At 33.6% G+C, this 22,567-nt stretch overlaps 2 protein-coding genes across 3 annotated transcripts; both read left to right on the top strand.

Moving 5' to 3' along the window:
• Positions 1–317: 317 nt before the first annotated feature.
• TBL34 (TRICHOME BIREFRINGENCE-LIKE 34) lies at positions 318–6,250 on the top strand. 2 transcript variants are annotated; one of them, XM_086425653.1, is made up of 5 exons: positions 318–684; positions 1,552–1,709; positions 1,933–2,129; positions 2,509–2,667; positions 4,680–6,250. In XM_086425653.1, exons 1-5 carry the CDS (start codon positions 351–353, stop codon positions 5,023–5,025), a joined length of 1,194 nt encoding a protein of 397 aa, XP_086281779.1. In that variant the 5' UTR covers positions 318–350; the 3' UTR covers positions 5,026–6,250. The 2 variants fall into 2 exon arrangements, with proteins under 2 accessions (XP_086281779.1, XP_086281778.1); XM_086425652.1 differs by having other exon boundaries at positions 319–697; positions 1,538–1,709.
• Positions 6,251–6,380: 130 nt separating this feature from the next.
• On the top strand, positions 6,381–11,517 carry TBL35 (TRICHOME BIREFRINGENCE-LIKE 35). The gene is made up of 6 exons (XM_086425651.1): positions 6,381–6,705; positions 7,120–7,402; positions 7,599–7,770; positions 7,919–8,115; positions 8,219–8,371; positions 10,964–11,517. Exons 1-6 carry the CDS (start codon positions 6,489–6,491, stop codon positions 11,292–11,294), a joined length of 1,353 nt encoding a protein of 450 aa, XP_086281777.1. The 5' UTR covers positions 6,381–6,488; the 3' UTR covers positions 11,295–11,517.
• The last annotated feature ends 11,050 nt before the right edge of the window (positions 11,518–22,567 follow it).

Raw genomic sequence — 22,567 nt, forward strand, 5'->3', positions numbered from 1 at the left:
TGGGTCGCACCACTAAAAAAAAAACACATTCCTCAAAACTCAAAAGGCTATTTTGGATATTTTACTTGACAATAAGACATCCAAACAGATCCCTAAGATGTATGGTTGTACCAAATTAAATTGAACCAATCAGCAACAATGATAATCACCAACCTTACTATACTTTTTTTTTTTTTTGGGGTCGTTGCCAACCTTACTAAACTTTAAAGCAATGGTTTTAAGAATCGAACCGGTTAAATTGATTAGACCGGACCGGTGGTTCAAATTTGTTTGAACCATCAAACCATTTAAAAAATAAAACAAAACTCTACTTAAAAGGAAGAAAGATAGACAAACCCAAGTGAAGTTGAATGGGGAAGAAACAGCACCACATAGGCCTTGGGGCATGGGGGCTAAGGAATTTATTCCATTCCTCTATAGCCATCCTAATTTTCGGTCTAGTCGTCGTCACTATTTATCTCACCGGAAAGAATGGAAAGCTCCGGAAGGATGTCATGACATGTAAAACTTCCGACGATTCGCTGTCCGGGTGCAACCCGTTTGATGGTAAATGGGTTTTCGATAACTCGTCGTACCCTTTATACTCTGAGAAGGAATGCACGTTCATGTCGGATCAGTTGGCTTGCCAGAAGTTTGGGAGAAAGGACTTGAGTTATCAGAATTGGAGGTGGCAACCAAATAAATGTAACCTACCAAGGTCATCTCTCTTTCTCTACATACATACATACATACATACATACATGCATGCATGCATGTATGTAAGAAAGTGTCAAAATGGTCACGTATGAGGCCAACATATATGATAGAACCAGACCAATAATATTTCTAAAATATTGATTATCAAAATGGCTATAGACTTGTTCTGGTATTTATTTAGTTTTACTAATAAGGGTGCCTCTCTATATGTACATACATAGATACATAATATGCTAGGAAAGTACCAAAATGGTCATGTATGTGGCCAAAATGATTGGACCTGACCATGTTTAAACAATATTTAGTTTTACCAAAATGGATACCATCTGTAGGTGCACATCTAAGATTTTACATTTTTAGCTTTCTTGTGAACCTCAAATATAATGTCATTTTTTTATAAATAAAAATTATGAAAAATTTAGAAATATATTTAAGGTTAAGGGTTTATTTCAGGTTACCCTTTCTTTAAAAAAAAATCAGTTCATTTATAAGATATAAAGGTAAATTCAGTTTAATGTCCTTATGTCAGATACCTATTTTGATAAAAATAATAAATTCCAACATGGATATATGACCCTTTCCATAAATATTTTGAAAAACATATCTAAGCCAGTACCATAGGTAAAATACCCCACCATCATTATAATTGAAACCCCTTATCCCAATGATTTGAGATTCGCTGAATGAATCCTGTTTTAATTTTTAAACTCACATCTTTCGTTATTAAACACGAGTTTGTATATGTTTTCACATGGATAAATATACGTACCTATACGAGAACTATGACCATTATTTCAACAATAGTATATTTTGAGCTTGTGTGATGGTTCCTCTTAACAAGGTTCAATGCCACAGCATTACTCGAACGGCTTAGGGGGAAAAGGCTTGTTTTTGTGGGTGACTCGCTTAACAGAGGTCAATGGGTCTCCATGGTGTGTCTCGTCGATTCTGTGGTGCCCCCAACACTCAAGTCCATGCACTCGAATGGCTCTTTGACAACCTTTAAGGCAACCGTAAGTTTCGAAACATTTTTTTCTTTTCTTGCTCTTCCTTTAATGGATGACTTGAACCCCTAAACAATGGTAGTAATTCTTGATTTTACATACCAAATCATCTCAAAATACAATCCAATTGAGTTAACTCGACAAAGTTTCAAGTTGATTGAACGAATTCAAGAGCTAAGATCATGAACATTAATTAACATCTTCGATTAATAGATAATTTGATGCAATGTAGGAATACAATGCATCCATTGAGTTTTATTGGGCCCCTTTGTTGGTTGAATCAAACTCTGATGATCCAGTGAATCATCGCCTACCCGAGCGGATTGTGAGAGTCCAGGCAATTGAAAAGCATGCTAGACATTGGACGGACGCAGATATACTCGTATTTAATTCATATCTCTGGTGGAGAAGGTCCAAGATGGAGGTCTTGTAAGTAGAAACAAGCCAATATATCCTAATTCATAAGATTATTTTACTAAAACAGTCATCAATTTTCACAAAATTACCATATCAGAATTCTAAAGTATACTCAAAAGAAGAGCATGCAATCTCCTAAGAAGCATAAATGGGCTAGATTTAGGCCCAAAACACCTCAGAAGCTAAAATTGGGCTAGGCCCAAGTTAAGCCCTTTATTTGGTAGGGCTTAATTTTAAGCTAAGGCCTGAAAACCACAGATTCTGAGCCTCAAAACCCCTTCATCTAACTTGGTAGGCCCATTAACAGTCCTATATAAGTGGGTATGCTTTAGAAGGTTTTATTACCATTAGAGATCATTCTAACTCAACTGGCTAAAACATAATTTATCAGATGGGGGACGTTTGGAAGTCCGGATGGAATTTACAGAGAGGTAGAGATGCTACGTAGCTACGAAATGGCTTTGAAGACATGGTCGGATTGGATGGAAATCCATGTGAACCACACCAAGACCCAGTTGTTCTTTGTTACCATGTCACCGACACACCAACGGTAAGATCCTTAAAACCTCAAAATATATTACTATGTGGTGCTAGAAGTATATATGATTAGGAATGGTATTGGGTCGATTGTCTCATGGGTCAGATCATCTCGAATCTATTGACCCGAAATAGACTAATTGGGTGAACGTATTGCATCTAAATAAAGCCTCCAAATACAAAGTTGGTCTATACTTGTTCCTATATACCTATTTAATTTGTACTCTTGCTTGTAGAGCACATGAATATAACATATTAGTTAAGTGTGTGTTTGGTAACACTTTTGAAGTCTGAATAGAGGTGGTCCACTTTCAAAATTCAAAATTTAGAAGTTTTATTTCCGCTTGTTTCGTTTTAGATTTCAGACTTCAGAACCGAAATTAAAAAGTTTTGAATTAGTGATGGGGGATGCTAGATGAAAATTTTGAAGTTTGATTTCTAATTTCCAGACTTCAGACTTCAGAAGTGTTACGAAACATGTGTTGAGTAGATTGTTCTAGATGTAGAATTAGTCCATACTTTGATATTATCTATTTTCTTGGTTCCAAAGTTTCATTTTTAAGAAAGGAACACTCCAAATCTCAAGGTCACAACAAACAAAACAATTTAAGGGATTATTTAAGTACTAGTTAAAGTCGTAACACTCAAGTAGCAAGCTTTGGCCCCTCGAGGACAACCTAACGTGCTTCAACCTTCAATTCTCTATATTTTGTTACAATCGGGGGCCTATGTTAGTTGGATGAAAGCTTGTTAGGTTGTTCTTTATGGGGAGGGGGGAGGGCATGTGTGGTTTTCTTTTGTCGCTCTGTGTATCATTATTATTATTATTATTATTATTATTATTATTTGACAGGAGATGCCTACGATAACACTTGCATACCGCCTGCCATTCATTTATATTTTTTAAATTTTAAATTTTTTAAAAATAAAACAAAATATCAATATTGGCACCATACCTAACATTAGAATTGTACTATTTTCATTGACCCCAAATGTTATAAGCCACTAAAATCATGTCCTCGTAATGTACTTTGGGACTACTAAAGAGATAGTAAAATAAAGGTCTTTTACTATGTGAAAACTTAAAAATTTGACAAGCAAAATCTATGTGTCAAAGCCCACAAATTTTAGAAATTGAATTTTGATGTTTCATGATCATAGAAATTTTTTATGTTCCCCAATTCCACGGCTTAGAGCCATTAAATTTCTCCCATATATTCCCTATTAATTTGATAGTTTCGGTCCGTCAAAAAAAAAAAAAATTTGACAATGAAAATTTTGACGTCTTGACTTGTCGAATTTTATAAAATTTGATGGTCTTGGACCATCAATATAGACTTTTTTTCACATTGTGTTTATCCTACCTAAATATAAATCCAAAACTCAAAATTTTATTATTTAAAAAAAAATTACAAACAAAATTGCAATATATAATAGTGACTTCTTTGCAAGTTTACTTGGAATTGGATCAAATCAACTTTACACTTTGTTTGGATTGAGAGAAGTGGATAGAAGAGAAACCCATTAAGAGAAAAGAAGATAAATTCAATTTCTCTCTACCATGTTGAGATTGACCGGAAAGAAATTGAGACAGTTTTGAAATTTTAAAATATTTTAAAAAGGTTTCTCTCCACTTTTGAAAAGAAAGAAAACTCACATTTTTTTTTTCTCTTTTCTCCTCACTTAACAATCCAAACAAGAGAAATAGAGAGAAATTCATTTATTTTCTCCTCTCTTCTCTCCATTTCTATCAATCCAAACATAACGTAAATATTTTAACTGACACGAGAACAGACATATTTTTAATAATGATGATCATGGCCACCCAAAACAATATAAATAGACAAAAAAAAAAAAAATTGTAAAATTAGTTTCGAATATAAAAAATAAATAAATAAAGCTTTTGAGTTTAAAATTATGGGTTCAACAACTAGTTAATAAATACAAGAATGCACTTCATTAGCTCACTAAAAGTTACTTATTGCACTATTTTATTAAAATTTAATGCCATAAATAATACTGCAGGGGTGACGAATGGGGTATGGATAGAGACCGAAACTGTTACAATGAAACGGAACCGATAACAAAAGTGGGATATCGGGGTAAAGGATTGGATCTGAAAATGATGCGCGTGGTTGAGTCAACAATGGAGGACTTAAAAGCTAGAGGTTTAAACGTGAAAGTGCTTAACATTACCCAACTCTCGGAGTACAGGAAAGAAGGCCATCCTTCTATATACCGAAAGCAGTGGGACCCACTAACTCAAGATCAGATATCGAACCCAAGTAGCTATGCTGACTGTATACATTGGTGTCTACCTGGAGTGCCTGATGCTTGGAATGAGCTCTTATATGCTTATATCTTTTCTTAAGCCTAAATTTTAACAATGAAAAAAAAACTGAAAATTTAAAAAAATTTTGATTTTTTTCTCTAAATTTTGTTATTTTTTAATGAGTCGTGATAATCTGACGCTTATTTTTTCAGAGGCCCCCATCATAGAATCGTAGATCATTTAAAAGATTTATGATTATGTAAATGTCAGGTCAGGGAATGTTCACGGGCATGTGAAAAAAGGAGAGTAAGATTATCATTTGTCTTTTTTTTTTTTATAGGGTTGAGTAGTTTCCAAACGAAGAAACTAAAGCTGTCAATCGATAGGATCATGTTTGGAATCTAATTCATTTTGATCCATAACAAAAAAATTGAATCTATATCAAGGATTTGAATTTTAATAGGACCCAAATTGATAATCCATTGGATTAGTTCTCGATCAACCATTTACTATCCCATTGCCAACTTTATAAAATGTGAGAAAGTATGTAAATTAAATTATATTAAGGGTTTTGTTAATGTGTATCATAAGGACACTTGTAAATATGCATTTGAATACTTTGGAAATAAGTAATTGAGGATATTTTTTATAGGATATTTTTGGAAATGTTTGACTTTCTGCATTGGACATTAGGTTTAACACCGAGTTGACCTAGTAGTGCATAAAGAACCATTGATTTTTTAATCTGTATCTCAAAGAAATAAATTTATGCTCATTTGTGCACTTCTAGATCAACTCAATGTTGAACTTAGTGTTCAACACATTACGTTGGGGTGTCCGAACTTATGTTGGACTAGGTAAATTAGAAAAGCCAGGTTCGGAATCAAGGCTTATGAGTCCTTCCCCTGAGCATGTATAACACTTGCACATCAATGGTAACATTTTTATCTTTCACTCTCAGAATTTTATTTTCTTCAATATTTAAATATTATAAACAAAATATGTTTTTTTAAAACTCGGAAACATCATTTGAATATCTCCAAATTTTTCTTGAATTTTTTTTCAGAACTTCCTCAAATTTATTTGAATTAAGCAAATTGAACCCACCAAGTATTTATCAAATCCAAACTTCATTACTATGTAGAAATGGGTCAAGTGGATGACATAAAAAAAAAAAATCTGAGATCATTGGGCCAAAAAATATCTAGACATGGAGTTGAGTAGCAATCCAACTCCCTGGTGTACATGATCCAATTAACATGAGAAGATTAGGCTCTTCTAATTGGCTTAGTCAAGGATGGATCACCTAACCCAAAATAGTTCAGCAGACAAAACCTAATTAGTTCAGTTTGCCCAAGAATACGTGGCACTTTTAGAGGACGTGACTTCAAACTTCGATGTATCTTGAAGTAGCGAATATTTGAGAGAGAGAGAGACTACGTCACTAAATATTGGTCGGCACCCAAAACTGTGTCGAAACCCAAATCTGCGGAGAAATCGAAATCCGATTTTGATGATCTATCGTCATTGATCTCTCTCTCTCTGTCTCTCTCTCTCTAATTATGATGCAGAGGTGGAGCAGAAGAAAGACAACTCATTTCCCTCTCCTCGCAATTCTCTTCTCTATCTTCATAGTAGCCTCAATCTTCTACAACGAACGTAACATTCAGCAAATTCACGAAGAAACAGATCACCAACAAGCTTCCATTACTCACACACCACTTCTCAAATCTCTTCCTCCAACCAACTCCACCAACAAACATCCAAAGCAAGCTCCAGGTTTGTTTTTATTTTATTTTTTTATGTTAAAATCTTTTTAATCCATTTCATTTATAGTCAATTTTATCTAATTTGGCGTACTGGGACTTGTAAAGTTTTTATTTTTCTTCAGTTTAATATAATGAGTTTAATTGTGTTCTTCGATTTTTTCTCAAATTTGATCCACTTAGGTTTACTGGGTGTCCTGAATTTCTGTTTTCCATTTCATTTATCTTCAATTTTATCCAATTTGGCATACTGGGTCTTGTGAAATTTTCGTTTTTTATTCAGTTCAATATGATGGGTTTACATGTGTTCTTCGAATTTTTCTCAAATTTGATCCACTTAGGTTTACTGGGTGACTTAGTTTTTCTGAATTTAAGTTTTGTTTTTTATTTGATCTGATGGGTATTACTTGGTTTCTTTGAATTTTAGCTAATTTGGATAGATTCACGAAATGCACCTCCACAAGAAAGTATGTTGGTCGGAAACCATGGCAGTTGGACCTTACAGTGGATCAAACTCGTAGATTGGGAAGAAATCTGGAGAGCTGTAACTTGTTTTATGGGAAATGGGTCTTCGATAATACATCGTATCCTCTCCACAACGAGTCGGACTGCCCATATATGTCCGATCAATTAGCGTGCCAGAAGCACGGGAGGCCAGACTTGGGGTACCAGAATTGGAGATGGCAACCCCATGATTGCAACTTAAAGAGGTAATGTTTTTATACTTTGTTTCACAGTCAACTTTTCCACATTTTAGGAAAATTGATGTTGTTTTGTTAGTGGGTTTCTTTGGTGTTTATATAGAGTGTCCATCATATATAGGAAAAGATCATAAAATTATGTAAATTCAGGATTCGGTTTATTAGTTTCGATATTTTTTTTAACTTTACCTCTTGTGCTGGTAAGGTGGAATGTGACTTTGATGTGGGAGAAATTGAGAGGCAAGAGGTTGATGTTTGTGGGGGATTCGCTGAACAGAGGACAGTGGATATCAATGGTGTGTTTGTTACAATCGGTAATTCCAGCTGACAAGAGATCCATGTCTCCTAATTCCCTCCTAACAATTTTCAGAGCAGAGGTAAGCAAACACCCATACATGAGAAATGGAAATTTGAAATAGATCGATCCTAGAAACACCCATAGATTATCTGATAACTGATATGCATCATCAATAACATCCACTCCGTTTATGTTAATATGTGTATATGTTTATGTCTGTAACATAGGAATATAATGCTACAGTTGAGTTCTACTGGGCACCACTCCTCGTTGAATCTAATTCTGATGACCCCGTGAACCATAGATTGGATGATCGGATAATCCGTCCAGATTCGGTTCTTAAGCATGCGGCCCAATGGGAGAATGCTGATATCCTGGTATTCAACACATACTTGTGGTGGAGACAAGGCCCGGTTAAGCTGTTGTGAGTATGATTTTTTTACGTAAGTCAGATTTGATAAATAGACTATAGGAAGGAAGAAGGAATAGGTCTTAGTTTATGTGAAACCTCTACACTATTGTTGCAGATGGAGTAGTGAAGAAAATGGGGTTTGTGAGGAGTTAGATGGGCTGGGAGCCATGGAATTGGCAATGGAAGCCTGGGCAGATTGGGTGTCCTCCAAGGTTGATCCTATCTCGAAGAAGGTCTTCTTCGTTACAATGTCACCCACGCATCTCTGGTGAGTGTGAATCCTTTCTCTTATATATAATACTCTGTGGTGGATTAGGAAATTCTCCTTTTTTAACAATTGCATTATGAGCTCATTGTTAGGATGTAAAACAATAATGGTTTTTGTTCAAGAAATGTAGGAATTTTGATGATTGTATACTTCCTTATGTACTGATTGGTAGACGTGCTTAGTTATTCTAACTTTACAATCTGTACTTGTCATCAACAATTGAAAAAGCACAAAATTCATGCTGACCTAACTATCTGAACAACCCAATTTGATTCCATTATTTTGGTTTAAAGAATTTAATGTTGCTCAGGTTACCAAAGTGGTGCAAAATACTTTTTATTTTTTAATCATATGATATGTGTTGTTTTTTGCCTTTTTATTTGTTTGTTTATTTTAAATCCTTGCGATGCTATACTGATTTGATGTTCGAAATATTGAGTTCCCACTCATTTGAATGATCAACTATTAGTGTACTTCAAAGGTGTTAAAACTCTTGAGACTTATGTCCCTTAACTTGAGAAGTTGGTTCAAGTTTAAGTGTTGATACCCTAGCTCTAGTTTGAAAACCGTCTTCACATACTAATTACTAAGTTTTTTAAAAAAATGTCCCTTACTCGAGAGCATGGCCTTGATTGGTTCTTGGAGTAAACTAAGAGTGTATAATTTTTAAGAGCCATCTCATGTTATATTTTCTTGAACTAGAATTGTTTTCTTATAGTTGCTATAGTTTTGCCTAGTGAAATAATTTCTTAAGAGTATCTTTCAAAAGAAAAAAGAAAAAATTCTTGAGTGAATTCGTATGGATAACTTGCTCGCGTGGCCAATTTCCTAGGACTGACGTTTAAGATTGTGTTTCTAGGCAATGTCTGGCCCACAGAAAAACCAAGACTCATATTTACCTAGATATTCTTCCAATTTCCATATCCAAACTATTCAATAGTTATAGGTTAATGGTCTCGGCCAAAATCAAAATGTGTCTATTGAGACATAGCGACCAAATTTGGATTCTACAATTATTTGGTGGGGAGTTAATATGGGTAAAGAATCTGAAAAAGTTCTAGAAAATCCTGGGATTCTAAAAGTGATGTTTTTAAACAGTAAAATAGGTATATTATGTAGGTAAGGTTTTGAGATATGGAGAGGGAGAGGGGATAGAGCTGATTCAGTCACTCGATTCACCAATTAATTTGGTGAACTAATCGGGCAACCCTTTACTCGATGAGTTTTTCCTAATTTTCAGGAATTTCTTTTTGACAATTTTGAGACATTTTGAAATGATACAAAACTTTAAAGCATGCAGGACAAGGAGTATGATTGATATGAATTTCTTAACGTCACACAAACAAGATTCAGAGAAGTAAGAGAATAAGCATCGTCATCCAATTGTGCTCCCAAACCTTATGGCCATGGATTTGGGCATTTGGAAAATATCCTGTTTGTCGAGTTGCCCGACTTCCCTTTCTAGCCTATATAGTCTAGGAAACAGTGGCATTGGTCTCTAAACCATAAAATTAGTTAAATGACCAGTACAAATTGATAATAGATAATTTAGTATTGATAAAGGTGTATATAATGATAAGTGTCACGTAAAAGAACTTAAAATTTACAATTATTTGCCCTAAAAATGTGTTTCCAAATATTACGTACATAAATTTATAAGCAAATTTAAAAAGAGGAGAGAAGACGAATAAGAAGATCAACTAGAATAATTATTTTTATGACAATATGGAATTACACTTAAACAAAAGCATTAATAACAAAGCAATTATTTATTTAATGAAAATAATCACATTAGTTTTGATAAATAGATTAAAGAAAAAGTATATATATTGAAATATGAATTGTTAATGCGAAAGAAATCAAGATATAAGAAACATTTTTAAATTATAATCATATTAAGTTTGGGTTCGGGCAAATCAGGTTGGCCAATACCTAAGCTCGAACCCGAGACTGAACCCATGCTAACTATGCCCAAACCTGACTCAAGGTTGGGTTCAACTGATCGGGTTCGGGTCTGGCCTGCCCAAGTTGCAGCCCTAGCCACTAACTTCGACCATCCGACCAACTGTCTTCAGGTTTAAACCCTTTGGAAAGTAACCAAAATGGATGGATGAAAACTTATTCTTTCTCATCAATCCTGAATTACTGACAAGGTAGGCTACCTTTTGCATTGGCTCTACCCAAACTTCTGAGATAGTTCAATTTCTTAATGGCCTTCATTTATACAGGACCAGAACCATTCAATGAATATTAGCTTAGTCTAATCCCAAGGGGTTGGCCTAGTGGCAAGCCAAGCCTTGATAAGCTCTTTGGAAAGGGTAAGTCAAGTGTTCGAAACCCCACGAAGCTATGACTTCCTTGGGGCCACCCTCTAGGGTCCGGTTGACCCTAGACTCAAATATTTGCACGTAGGGCTTTCCGAGGGTTCAGTGCGTGTGCCCGTGGGATTAGTCTCACCCGAATGGGTGGGGATACCCATGATACGTAAAAAAAGAAAAAAAAATGAATTGTAGCTTAGTCTTAGATTTTCCTATGAGAATGATGGGAAGACATGTTTTACAATCTTTTTTTTTTGCTTCTTTTGGTGTGCAGGAGCCGAGAGTGGGAGCCTGGAAGCGAAGGAAATTGCTATAATCAGAAGACCCCCATTGATACGGAGGGTTATTGGGGAAGCGGGTCCGATTTGCCCACAATGCAAATGGTCGAGAAAGTGTTGGCCAGAGTGAGCTCCAAGGTTTCCGTTCTCAATATCACTCAGTTATCCGAGTATCGAAAAGATGGACACCCTTCAATCTACCGGAAATTCTGGGAAACATTTAGTCCACAGCAGTTATCAAACCCTGCAAGCTTCTCCGACTGTATACATTGGTGCTTACCTGGTGTGCCCGATGTGTGGAATGAACTATTGTTCCAGTTTTTGTAAGAGTAGTAGTAGTAGTGTTCTCATGGTAAGTCATTCTGCGTAATTGCCTTCGGAGGTAAAACAAAAAATGGAAAACTTGCTTGCGAGGACTTTGATGTAATTTGGTCGGGTGAGAGTTGGGTTTTCCATGAGAGAATCATTCTCTATTTGTAGAGTTTTTTTTTTTCGAAGCCGTCTGTTGTCATATTTTGAAAATTTAGTTTGTGAGCTGTTCAATGGGAGAGATCAGTGAAAAACATTTGAGGTGAAATTGAAAGCAAACCGACATTGGTCGAGTCCACACAAAATAAGAATCAGAACCGAAACGAATTGCTCATGAACCAAATTGGATTAAGGTCGGTTTGGTTCAGTTTAGTTCACTCCATAGGTCCCCAATATCATATAAACTTTCTTGGATGCTACATTTTATTAACGAGAAAAATAATAATAAACCTGAAGTTTCACATAATAAGCCATTAATCCTTTTTTTATAGGTGTATTTTTTTATTGGGAAAATTACTTAATAGTTAATAGTCCTTAGCGTTAATTTTTCTTTTAATTTAGTCCTTGATTTTTGCGGGTTATCAAAATAGTTCATTTAGTAAAAAATAGTCTCTGAATCCTATTATTAAAATGTCAAAATTACCTTAATTATTCAAACTCATTATTTTCAGCATCTCGTTCGAGTTTTGGAGACTCCGCTCCGATGACAAAGATTTGAGAAGGAAGAAAAAGTCATTTTCAAGAGTTTTTTTTTTTTTTAAAGCATTTTGAAGATGGATATAAAAAAAACTAGGATTTTTTCAATTGTTTTGCATCTTTTTGGAGGAAAATCGATCAAGAATGGTTATTTTGGTTTGAAATCATCTACACAAGTCATTATGTCAAGTTTTAAGTTGACCTTTCCATCTATTTTAATTGAAAAAACTTGAAAACAAAAAATAACAAAAAAAAAATAAAAAATAAAAACAGATGAGTTTTACAACGTCAAGGTCGACAATTTTTATTTTTTAGTTCAATATTTTTATTGTAAAGGTCAACATTTAAAAAGAAAAATATTATAATCGAGGTCACCAACTTTTTTAATTATTGTCTACCTCACCAATTTTTTTAAAAACTTCAAATCACCCCTTCTTGAGGTGTAATCCCTCTGGTTCTATAAAATCCCAAAATTGATGATAGAATGCAATTGAATTTACTTCATGGCAAGTTCAATCTGCTCTGGGATTATGGGTTTATGAAGGAGGAGGTTTTCAACTTTTCATCAGTTGTAGTATTTTGGATTATAATTAAAGTTTACTTTTAAATTTATTTTCATATTTATCACATTACTTTTTACTGAACACAAATTGAATAAATAATAGAGATGAACTAGTTGCACACCACGAATTGTTGGTTGCACAGCAATCTTAAAAAATCCTTTATGTATTTTTTGTATTATTATAATATCTATTTTAACCTATTGGTTGCACTCAAATACCTAATCTTTTTAGGATTTAAGCTTTATTTTAACTTATAATTTTATATTATTTGCTCGTGCTCTACTTTGATCATATTTGTGATTGATTTTGTTTGTATTCTCTTTGACCCCAATCTAATAAAGACACTAAATTTCTAATCTTTGCTTAGAATTTAAGTCGAATTTGTGTATTTCAAGAGAACGTAACTTTGTAAACACGATTCCGAAACGAAAAAAAAAAAAATTCTTGCAAAAATTATTGAACTAGCACTAATTTCTTTGGACATAATTGAGGAAGAAAAAAATAAAAAGATGTGCAACATTTTTTAAAATTATTTTTGGAGTATAATCATCCAAATGGAGTGCAAAGGGGAATATATATAATAATACTAGTGGATGCCCGTGCCGTATGTCATCCACTTTTGTGCATGTGTTCCTCGTGCATTGGAAAGTTAATTAATCGATAACCCGATCTCAAAACAAATGGTTTAATTTTATAATCTATTATAATTAAAAAATCAGAATCGATCATACTCTCAAGTTATTTGCAAAAGGCCCCTACAAAATATATAATCGTCAACTTGAATCCTAAAAAGGTATCCAAAATATTTCATTAATCTAGAGGTATTTCAAATATTCCCAAAAGTGTGGGGATGAAAATAAAATCTTACATTTTTCCTCACTTTTTGCACTGAAGTTGAAGAGAGTTACAGTTATACTAACTATGTTGACGTACTACCTCTAGTTATCTCTCCAAAGAGATCTTCATCCCACGCATACACACTATTGATTCAATAAACAACATTGTTCGAAATACAAAATGCTCTTTAATCGAATCAAACTATTAAGCGTTTGAATCGAAATTAGAATTATATATAGCCAAATATATAGTAAAACACTCATAGAAAATAAAATCAATAATTACAACAACAAAAAAAGAGTTTAAAACATGAAAATTATATCGAAAGAAATACGGGAGAGTTAAAAAGGAGAGATGTGGGTTAGATGATGAAGATAGGTGATTTTAGGCAGTTGGATTAGTTATTAAGAGGATTATTTCCAACCCTTAGATCTTTTCAACACAATTTAACACCATGGATTGTGTTTAAGAGGGAGGATAAAATCTTGTTTTATATATATACTAGAGTTTGTCCGTACTTATGGCACGATCATCTTCTCTCTGGTGGGAGGGGGGTTAAAGGGGGTAAAATAGATAAATTGATAAATTGGAAGGATATCATTAAAAAAAAAAATTAGAGTCTAAAAGGTAAAAGAGGAAAAATAGTAAAATTAGAGGAGTATTGTAGAAAAGGAAACGAGCGAACGAGGGAGGGAGGGGGGAAGAGAGAAAAACTAATAAAGTTGAAGAAATAAAAAGACAATAATAAAATGGGATTATTTTAGTTGGATGAGATATTTATCCCCCACAAGTGGGACCTACCATTGTATTATATTTTTTAAATTAGAGTTCATCCATGCCTACAACAAGAGCATCCTTTTTGGGGTGAAAGAAGTAAAAGAGGAAAAATACGTAGTTAGAAAATATATTATTGAAAAAGAGAGGAGAGAGGAATGGAAAGACAATAAAATTGAAAGACAGAAGAGGAAGTAGTTTGTACCCCACCTACCATAGTTGGAGGAGACAATTATCCCCCCACAAAATTGTAACAAAGTAGAATCTACCATTGTGTTTTATCATATAAATATTTTATATAAATTAGCCAGTTTATATCCAATTACAAGAACTATGCGGCCTATTTACTATCATATTGTCTATACTTTTATTTCAGTCCAATATTTTATTATTATTATTATAAACTATTAATAATATTGCTTCACTATCACATTAAATGGCCATGGGTGGTAGTATTTTAACCATTAATGGAATGTGTAAGTGGTAGCCACTGTCCATATGCTTAAAAGGCAATAAATTCATATTCAATGGTAAAATGAGTAATGTAAATTTACTTCTTTCATCCCAAATATATAATATACCTTTAAGTGAAGGTCATATCTAAGATTCTATTATGCTAACTTTACCCCAACAGTCTTATATTTTATCAAATTAAATTTAAAAATTCTACACTTTGAGCAGGTCTTGGACCTACTTTGGATTTTTTAAGGTCCATTAATAAAACTAATGCTCTACTTCCGCACAATATAATTTTTTTTAAGTTAGGTTTCCTAACTATCAAATATTTATAAAGAGATACTTTTTGAATTCGATGGAGGCACTCCTTATGGAATATCTGTAATGATTAATAATGATTCACCCAACAAATTTGTATTAAAATTTAAAATTATTATTAAATAATATTCATATTTAATAATTTTTCGTTATTGCACTATGTTATATACTATTAGTGACTATCACTTAACGTCATGTACCATAGATTTCATAAAATTATAAGAATTCATTTATCATATATTCACTATTCCTATAAGTTGTTAAAGTCCCAAGCACTTCTCACTAATTTTATTTTCTACTAATTCTTAATAAATTCTAAATGGGACCAACTAGTTCACCATGTGAAAACTGAAAATTTTGCCAGGAAATTCGACGGGCCAAAGCCCACAAATTTTAGAAAGTGAATTTTGACAGCTTATGGCTGTTAAAAATTTTGATGATCCCCAATTCGACAGCTTAGAGCCGTTAAATTTCTCCCCATCCTCCATTAATTTGACGGGTTTGGTCCATCAAAAATGAAAATTTGACTATAAAAAATTTGATGTCTTGGTCTGTCAAATTTTACAAAATTTGACAGCCTTGGACCATCAAATATAGACTTTTTTCATGTTGTGGTTGCACATCAACTAGTACTGATTGCACTCCATCACTTTGAAAAAAATCAAGTAAACTTTATTATAACCATTGCATTCATAAACTAAAAAGTTGCACTGCCTCTTCTTCTTGAAAATTAAAGAGGAACCACGGAACTGAAGCTACTCTTTCTTACGATGGATTCTTTATCTTCGATATTGGAGTAAAATTCTTTCATAACAATAGCAAGTAGGGATATGATGAAATTTTGAAAAAGAGAAAACAAAAAAAAAAAAGTCAGAAAAAACTTTTTTTAGGTAGTTAGCTAAGAGTGAATCAGTACTAGATGATGTACAACTAGTAAGTCCCATTCTAAACGTACACAAAATGTTATAATTTTAAATATAATAATAACGAAACTTCTTATTATTAGTAGTGTAGCTATGCAATTTTTGAGATAAAAAAATTGATACTATGTGGATTGGAGTCATCACCATTCATTTTTGAAAAGTATGTGAACAACCATCCGGATAATACTTTTGAAAAATTGAAGTTTTGGCATTGTAATGACTTGAAAGTTGGATAAGGTAATTATTCAACTTAAGATCTAGGTAAGGGTTTATTTAGAAAGTGGGTAAGGTGTTAGCTGCCTCTCTTCTCTACCTTAGGCGGTAACTTTGAGACATGACCATTTTCAAATAAAGAGAAGAAAAAGAGAGATCGAAAAAAGACTTGATTCTTATAGCCTTGAGTGCGAGGGACTCAAGGATACAAAAATCATGAGGATTTTCTTATTGAGAAATGAACCATATTCATGTTTTGTCTTGGGATTACCAAATTTTGAATAATGTAGGTTTTGTGGGAAAAAAGCCCAAAACCTTTAGCCTAGGAAAAACCTTTGAAGTGGTGGGCACCTAATGTATAGGATTTTTTAAAGGAATCAAGATTTTTTAAAGTAGGTTTTAACCCTTACCCCTTCGACGGAACCGAAGTCCAATCTACTTGGTGTAAGTGAAGGTGTTTAATATATTTTATGGGTGTTTTAAATCAAAAATAAAGAAAGGAAAAATAGAAAAGGGAAGATGAAGGAAAGGAGGTTGAGGAATTATTACACTATTTTGTCCTCATCCAACCTTAATCTTGAAGTCTTCTCTTCTTGATCTTCAAAGATAACTTCTTGATCTTGATTTTGAGTTTACATGACCGATGAAAGTATTTTAGTGTAAAGATTGAGGTTGAAAGGGGGTAATGGCTTAGATTTAGAGAGAGAGAGAAAGTATAAGCGTGAGTGAGAGTGAAAGATTCCTAAGAAAGTTTAAGAAACTTGAGGAAGAGAGTTCAAGCATGAGGTTTTCAATCAGAGAGAAGATTTTTTTTTAATTTTTATATATGTATTTGGGGGGGGGGGGTGTTATGGTTAAAAGGGTTATATGTAGGATGTGAAAAAAGACATGAAATCTTTCAAACTTTAGGTTAGGGAAGGACAAATATGGTAAAAAGGACAATTTGATTGCTTTTTACCCATACCCCATGGATAAGATCTAAATGGGTTGGTTAGACAACTCATATCCTAAGTTAAGTAATAATTAAATTAGTGTGAGGATTCGATTGATAAAATAGTTAACTTAAGATATTAGGTGATTAGATTTTGAAAATGTGATTGAGTTCATGACATATGGTAAAATAGTATGGAGGTGTGGATTAAGTAAGTTGATTAAAAGAATGAGGAGTGGTGTAGTATGAAAGTGGCTTGTGATTTGTGATTTTTTAAAGAAAATATGTGGTTAGGTTATGACATTTGGTATAGTGAGGGAATAGTATGTGTAACTTTCTTAGAGTGATGATGAAATTTGGTGAGATATATTTAAAAGGATGAATGTGATAGTGACACATGTTCATTTTATGAGAATAAATTTTTAAGTCTTAATGGACTTTGACATAAGCCAATAGAGATGGATTGAGTCGTTAGATTTGGATATTAAAGATGGGCTTGGGTGTGATTAAGGATAAATGAGTTTAAGTTGTTTAAAGTAAATAGGCTTCTGGAGGTTGGGTTTGGAGATTGGTTGTGGTTTTAGGTTGGGGAATGATAGGGGATGATGAATTGTTTGAGGATTTGGAACTGAGATTAAGGTAGGTTTGGGGTTAGGTTTAGGTTAGAAATTAATTAAGAATTTTGATTTAGGGCTTGGTTAAGTAGATTAGTGGTGGGGAAATTGGGTTAGAGTGAGATGTAGTAGACTTTGAATATAGGTAGATTTAGAAATGTATTTTATTGTGATTTCATAGGTAAGCTTTAATTAGAACAAAATAATGGATTTTGAGCAATTGAAGCTTTTAGTTTATTTCTTGGCAATTTGATTTGAAAAGCGTTTTAGAAGAACCTTTTCAAGGTGGGCCCATGCAAATTGGGATATCTATAAATAGTAAATATTTTTTTAATTTCTAACATCAGAGGGTGATCGAAAGCTATTGTATCAAAATTTGCAATGTGGGACAATATTTTTTATTATAAAAAAAGAAAGTTGATCTAATGATGGACGTACAGGGTGTGTAGGGCTTATTGAGAATGATGCGATTGAGGTGCACCTTAGCTTAACCCATTAACCAATAATGCGGAGGGAGCCCGATCCGGTTCTCGCGTAGGGTGTATCACTCGTCCAACGACAAGGTGGAGCGAAAATATGAATGTGTTGTCGGAGAATGAGTGGGGCCCACACAGACCCATCATGATGACGTTATACGGAAATCCTTCCCGTATCTCTCATTTGACATTTTGATTTGATGAGTGGAAAGCCCACTTGAGACCTAAAAGTAAGGGCTTCATACCCATATGATCTCATATATCTCGATGTATCTTAATAACATACTACCATTAAAAAAAAACCACACGATAGGATACACAAATCACATATAACAAGCTTTCTTGCCCTACTTAACTAATTGTGGTCAAACTCCATCAATATTTAGAGAAAATCAAATGTCATCAGCCTCAAATGAGTTTGCCACGTGGAATATTGATTCGTTGGTTCCGAGATATAAACTTACATTCAGAGTACGGAATCATATTATCCGTACTATTTTATTTTTAAATTTCTTTTCAGCCAGGTAAGAGTTGTATGGGCAAGAAGGTGGCAAAACCCTTGTTGCCCCACGTGGCGCATTTATAGCCGGTTTTCAGCGAAGCAGCTATGATGTGACTCCCACCTAAAAACTAGACCGAGATCTCGGGACGGCAGCCCGGTTTAGGTCCTTGGACCAGACTAACTCTTTTGTACATTGTCAATAATACCCTTAAAACTTTGAATGAATTCAATCCAAACTTAGGGGTAAGCTAGGAAACTAGCATAGAGTTTGAAACCTGTTCTCAAGTAGTTAATAGTTTGGTGGGGGCCTGATGAATTCGGTTGAATTTTCTTGGTCAACCTAATACTTAATTATCTTTCTATGCTCCTCTATTTGTCTTTCTTTCATCCCAACCGTAGATTGTGGCAATGATGGATACTAATTAGAATCTCGAAGAATATTGACAGCGTGCGTATTGTAAAGTGTATCAATGATCGTACTATATAATTTTTTATCCAATAATGTATAAAAAGGTTTTGCTACAGTACGCATCCATGCGTAACTTAGCTTGCTTTATTTCGTTAGAAAAATCAGAGGGTAGTTTTGTAATTTAATTAGTTTCCCAAATAAAAGATAGACGTTCGGTTTAGGTGTACTGAGACGTTGGCACAAGTCCCAAAACGTTAGAAAGGATATGTGATTGACAAAATTTAAGCCTCAAATTCATTCATAATTACGTAATTGCCACCAACTTTTCACTTTCATTGGACGAATGGCTGGCAATTAGCGATCAGACTTTTGCGGTTTTATAGACCCACCAAGTGATCAAAAAATAATGTTGCACATGTTTTGTTTTTTTCCAATCAGCGAAGTTTTTCTCGTAAGCGGAATCTTCATATCTGACGGTGTTTATAGAGTGTGTAATTTTCATTAAGTAACATCTGATATACGGAATCACACTGGTGAGAGAGAGAGAGAGAGAGTTCTCAATGGAACGAAAACGAGTCGGCAGGGGTGAGTTAGTCTTTGATAAAGACATCCTACAATAGTTTTCGGTGAAAACCCACTGATGAGACCACCTAAACGGATCAAGAAGCAACGTATTATGAGAGAGAGAGAGACCAATGGAAGGAAAAAATAGTCGGCAGGGGTGAGTTAGACTTTGATAAAGACATCCTATAATAGTTTTCGATGAAAACAGCCCTAAACATGCCATGTGTTACAATCTTTGAAAATTTGACTGATGGTGTTTGTCACCAACTATATCTGAAGAACTTGCCAAAAAAAACCTAACTGAAATCTTTAGATTTTTATACATTGATTTGCCATGTGGCATATCATCATAATCACCATCATTGCTATGGCCCCAAAGATAATGTTAATGATTTATATTTGTTTTAATTATCTCTGATTCAACAATTTTAAATTAAATATTCCTTCTAATTAAGATTGCAATTAGCTCTCATCACATGGTATGAAGTAGGATTATCTTTTTTTTTTTTTGTATTTAGCGTGCTAGGGTGACACATGATTTATTGTGATACTCATAGTTCTGACGTAGAACTGCATACATAACTGTAAATGATTTTTAATAGTATCGCGAGGAAATACATCTATGATTATGTGCACATCCCACGTTAGAATCGTGAGAATCGCAATAAATGCCCTGTGTCATTCCATCATTTTCCTTTTTTATTTTCCACCTTTAAGATGTCTAGGCCTCTTAAAGTGTCGGATTAATACTTGGTGCACATGTGGTACTGCCCACCACACACACACACACACACTACTTCTCGAGACATGGTCTTACCCATCATACCAACCACTGGGGTTTAGTCAATGAATTGGATTATACTAGAAATCTTATTCATTTACGATTTGAAATTTGGGTTTTGACGGCTTTAATTTTGATAACCTATTGGATTTTCTCTAGATCAAACGTGTCGAGATATGATGGAGCCTCAATATAATAAATTGTGATAAATTATATAATTTATACCATACTATAATTTAAAGACTAATGATAATATGACCCTCTTTTTTCAAACATCCTCCATTCGCTCCCTGACCTGACAGTTACACAATTATAAATCTTTTTTTTTATGTATCTTGAATCAAATGATCTGCACGATTCAGTGATGGGGGCATCTGAAAAAAGAGCATCATATTATCACGACTCTAATTTAAATAAGTGGAAGTTGTATTTGGATTTTTTGAGTGGTTACCCTATGTGATAATAATTGAGTCTAACTTGGATCATGATATTGAGATCTAATAAAAACCAATCTAACCAAGAACTGATCTGATTCTTATTGGATTGATTTTGGATCCGATCTGATCCATTGAAATCCTTATCCAGATGTTTTTTTTATCAAAATTTTGATGCAAGTGTTTATAAACGAAATTACCCATAAATAGTTTAAAAAAAAAAAAAAAAAAAAAAAACAAGAAGAAGAAAAAAAAACAATACTTAATATTTTCCATATTGAAAGAGAGGAGATGACTGTTGTCTGCCTTTCCCTTCTTCCTCCCCTCTATAAATACCCTCTCAACTCTCTTCTTCCGTCACATTCTTCTAAAGTTTGAAGTTTTCTTCGATTGGTAACTTTACAATTTTCGTGAGAATTTGAGATTCTTTAATGGTCTTTTTGGACAAAAGTGTGGGAGAATCTGTAAAGCTCAGGAGGGATAGCGCCATCTATGTGTGTGTGATATTAATGGTGGGGTATGATCCTTTGTGGCGCTATCCATCCTGAGTTTTATTGCTTCTCCTTACTATCTATTTTGTGGTGCAACAATGACGATAATGGTGGCCACTATATGGGGGTTTGTCTTTTTTCATTAATTATTTTTGTTTTTTTTTCTTTCATGGTTTGATGGTTTTGAAATAATTATGAAACATATCTCATTTACTAACATTTAATTACAGCAAGAACCAAGAAAATCTTGTAATGGGTATAGGGTAAGATATTATTTTATGGAAATTTTTTTTTTAATTATCTATTTTGGACAATTATAAGTGGATTTATGATATGGGTTTGTTCTTGTTTGTGTTATTAAATTGCGTTTCTCTCTCTCTCTCTCACGCTTGAAAATTGGATTAAAGGTTTCTCTCTCTTCTTTCATTGCTGTTTTTATTTTTCTCTGAAACATAAGAGAGAGACTCAATTATTTTGGAGAGAGACAGAGAGTGAGAGAGACTTGTTTTTTTTTTCAGGTTTTCTATAAGAGTGTGGATCCTCTACTCAGGAGGATCATGCCACGTGGCAAAAAGTCATGCAGCTGGGGGACAATGTTACATACCAAGCACAGTACGGAAACAAGTTTTAGACGATTGCAGTGACTTGAAGATGTTGACGCTTTACCAGTTTCATTGATGGCTACGGTTTCAAATGGTTTTTCTTTCAATTGTGCCAATCTCATCAAACAATTAAATGAAGATTAATGTAATTTCTCGTAGATTTTGTTATTTTCTTTAATAGAAAGAATTTTCTTGTATAATTTAGTCAGGAAGACTTGAAAGTCTTAATGTAATTCTATATTGATAAATTTTTTTTTTAATTTAATAAGTTTATCGTTTTGTAGTATAATATCTTACATATTCATTTTTATTTTATAATAATAATTTTATATTAATTTCCTTATTAATTTGATGAGTGGTGTTGGAGTGATCTCAAAAGATTGTATCTTATGTCGCACGTCCTAACACGAAAGTGGATAGGAATCATAAATGCTTTTTGACTAATCTCTACTTTTCATAAAAAGTTTCTGTGATTTCTACACACTTTCACGTGAAGATGTGTGTTATGAGGTACAATCTTGAGATTTAATTTGATAAATCTCATGTTTTTCAAAATGCTTTGTCCTCTTAATTATAGATAACATGTTGTGAAAGTCTAGATCTGAATTTCAACTTGACCCTTCACAGAACATTTGTTGGATCACATAGTTAATAATGATCAATCCTAAGGGATTTAATGATAATTTTGAATCAATAAGCGATTTATG

Source organism: Akebia trifoliata, chromosome 15 (assembly GCF_017979445.1).
Source record: "Akebia trifoliata isolate Shusen 1 chromosome 15, ASM1797944v1, whole genome shotgun sequence".
In the NCBI taxonomy this organism is placed as follows: domain Eukaryota; kingdom Viridiplantae; phylum Streptophyta; class Magnoliopsida; order Ranunculales; family Lardizabalaceae; genus Akebia; species Akebia trifoliata.

Coding starts and splice junctions, on each gene's coding strand:
- TBL34 (XM_086425652.1), top strand. CDS start 351: ATGGGGAAGAAACAGCACCACATAGGCCTTGGGGCATGGGGGCTAAGG. Junction 698..1,537: donor AATAAATGTAACCTACCAAG/GTCATCTCTCTT, acceptor CCTCTTAACAAG/GTTCAATGCCACAGCATTAC. Junction 2,668..4,679: donor ATGTCACCGACACACCAACG/GTAAGATCCTTA, acceptor ATAATACTGCAG/GGGTGACGAATGGGGTATGG.
- TBL35 (XM_086425651.1), top strand. CDS start 6,489: ATGATGCAGAGGTGGAGCAGAAGAAAGACAACTCATTTCCCTCTCCTC. Junction 8,116..8,218: donor CAAGGCCCGGTTAAGCTGTT/GTGAGTATGATT, acceptor CTATTGTTGCAG/ATGGAGTAGTGAAGAAAATG. Junction 8,372..10,963: donor ATGTCACCCACGCATCTCTG/GTGAGTGTGAAT, acceptor TTTGGTGTGCAG/GAGCCGAGAGTGGGAGCCTG.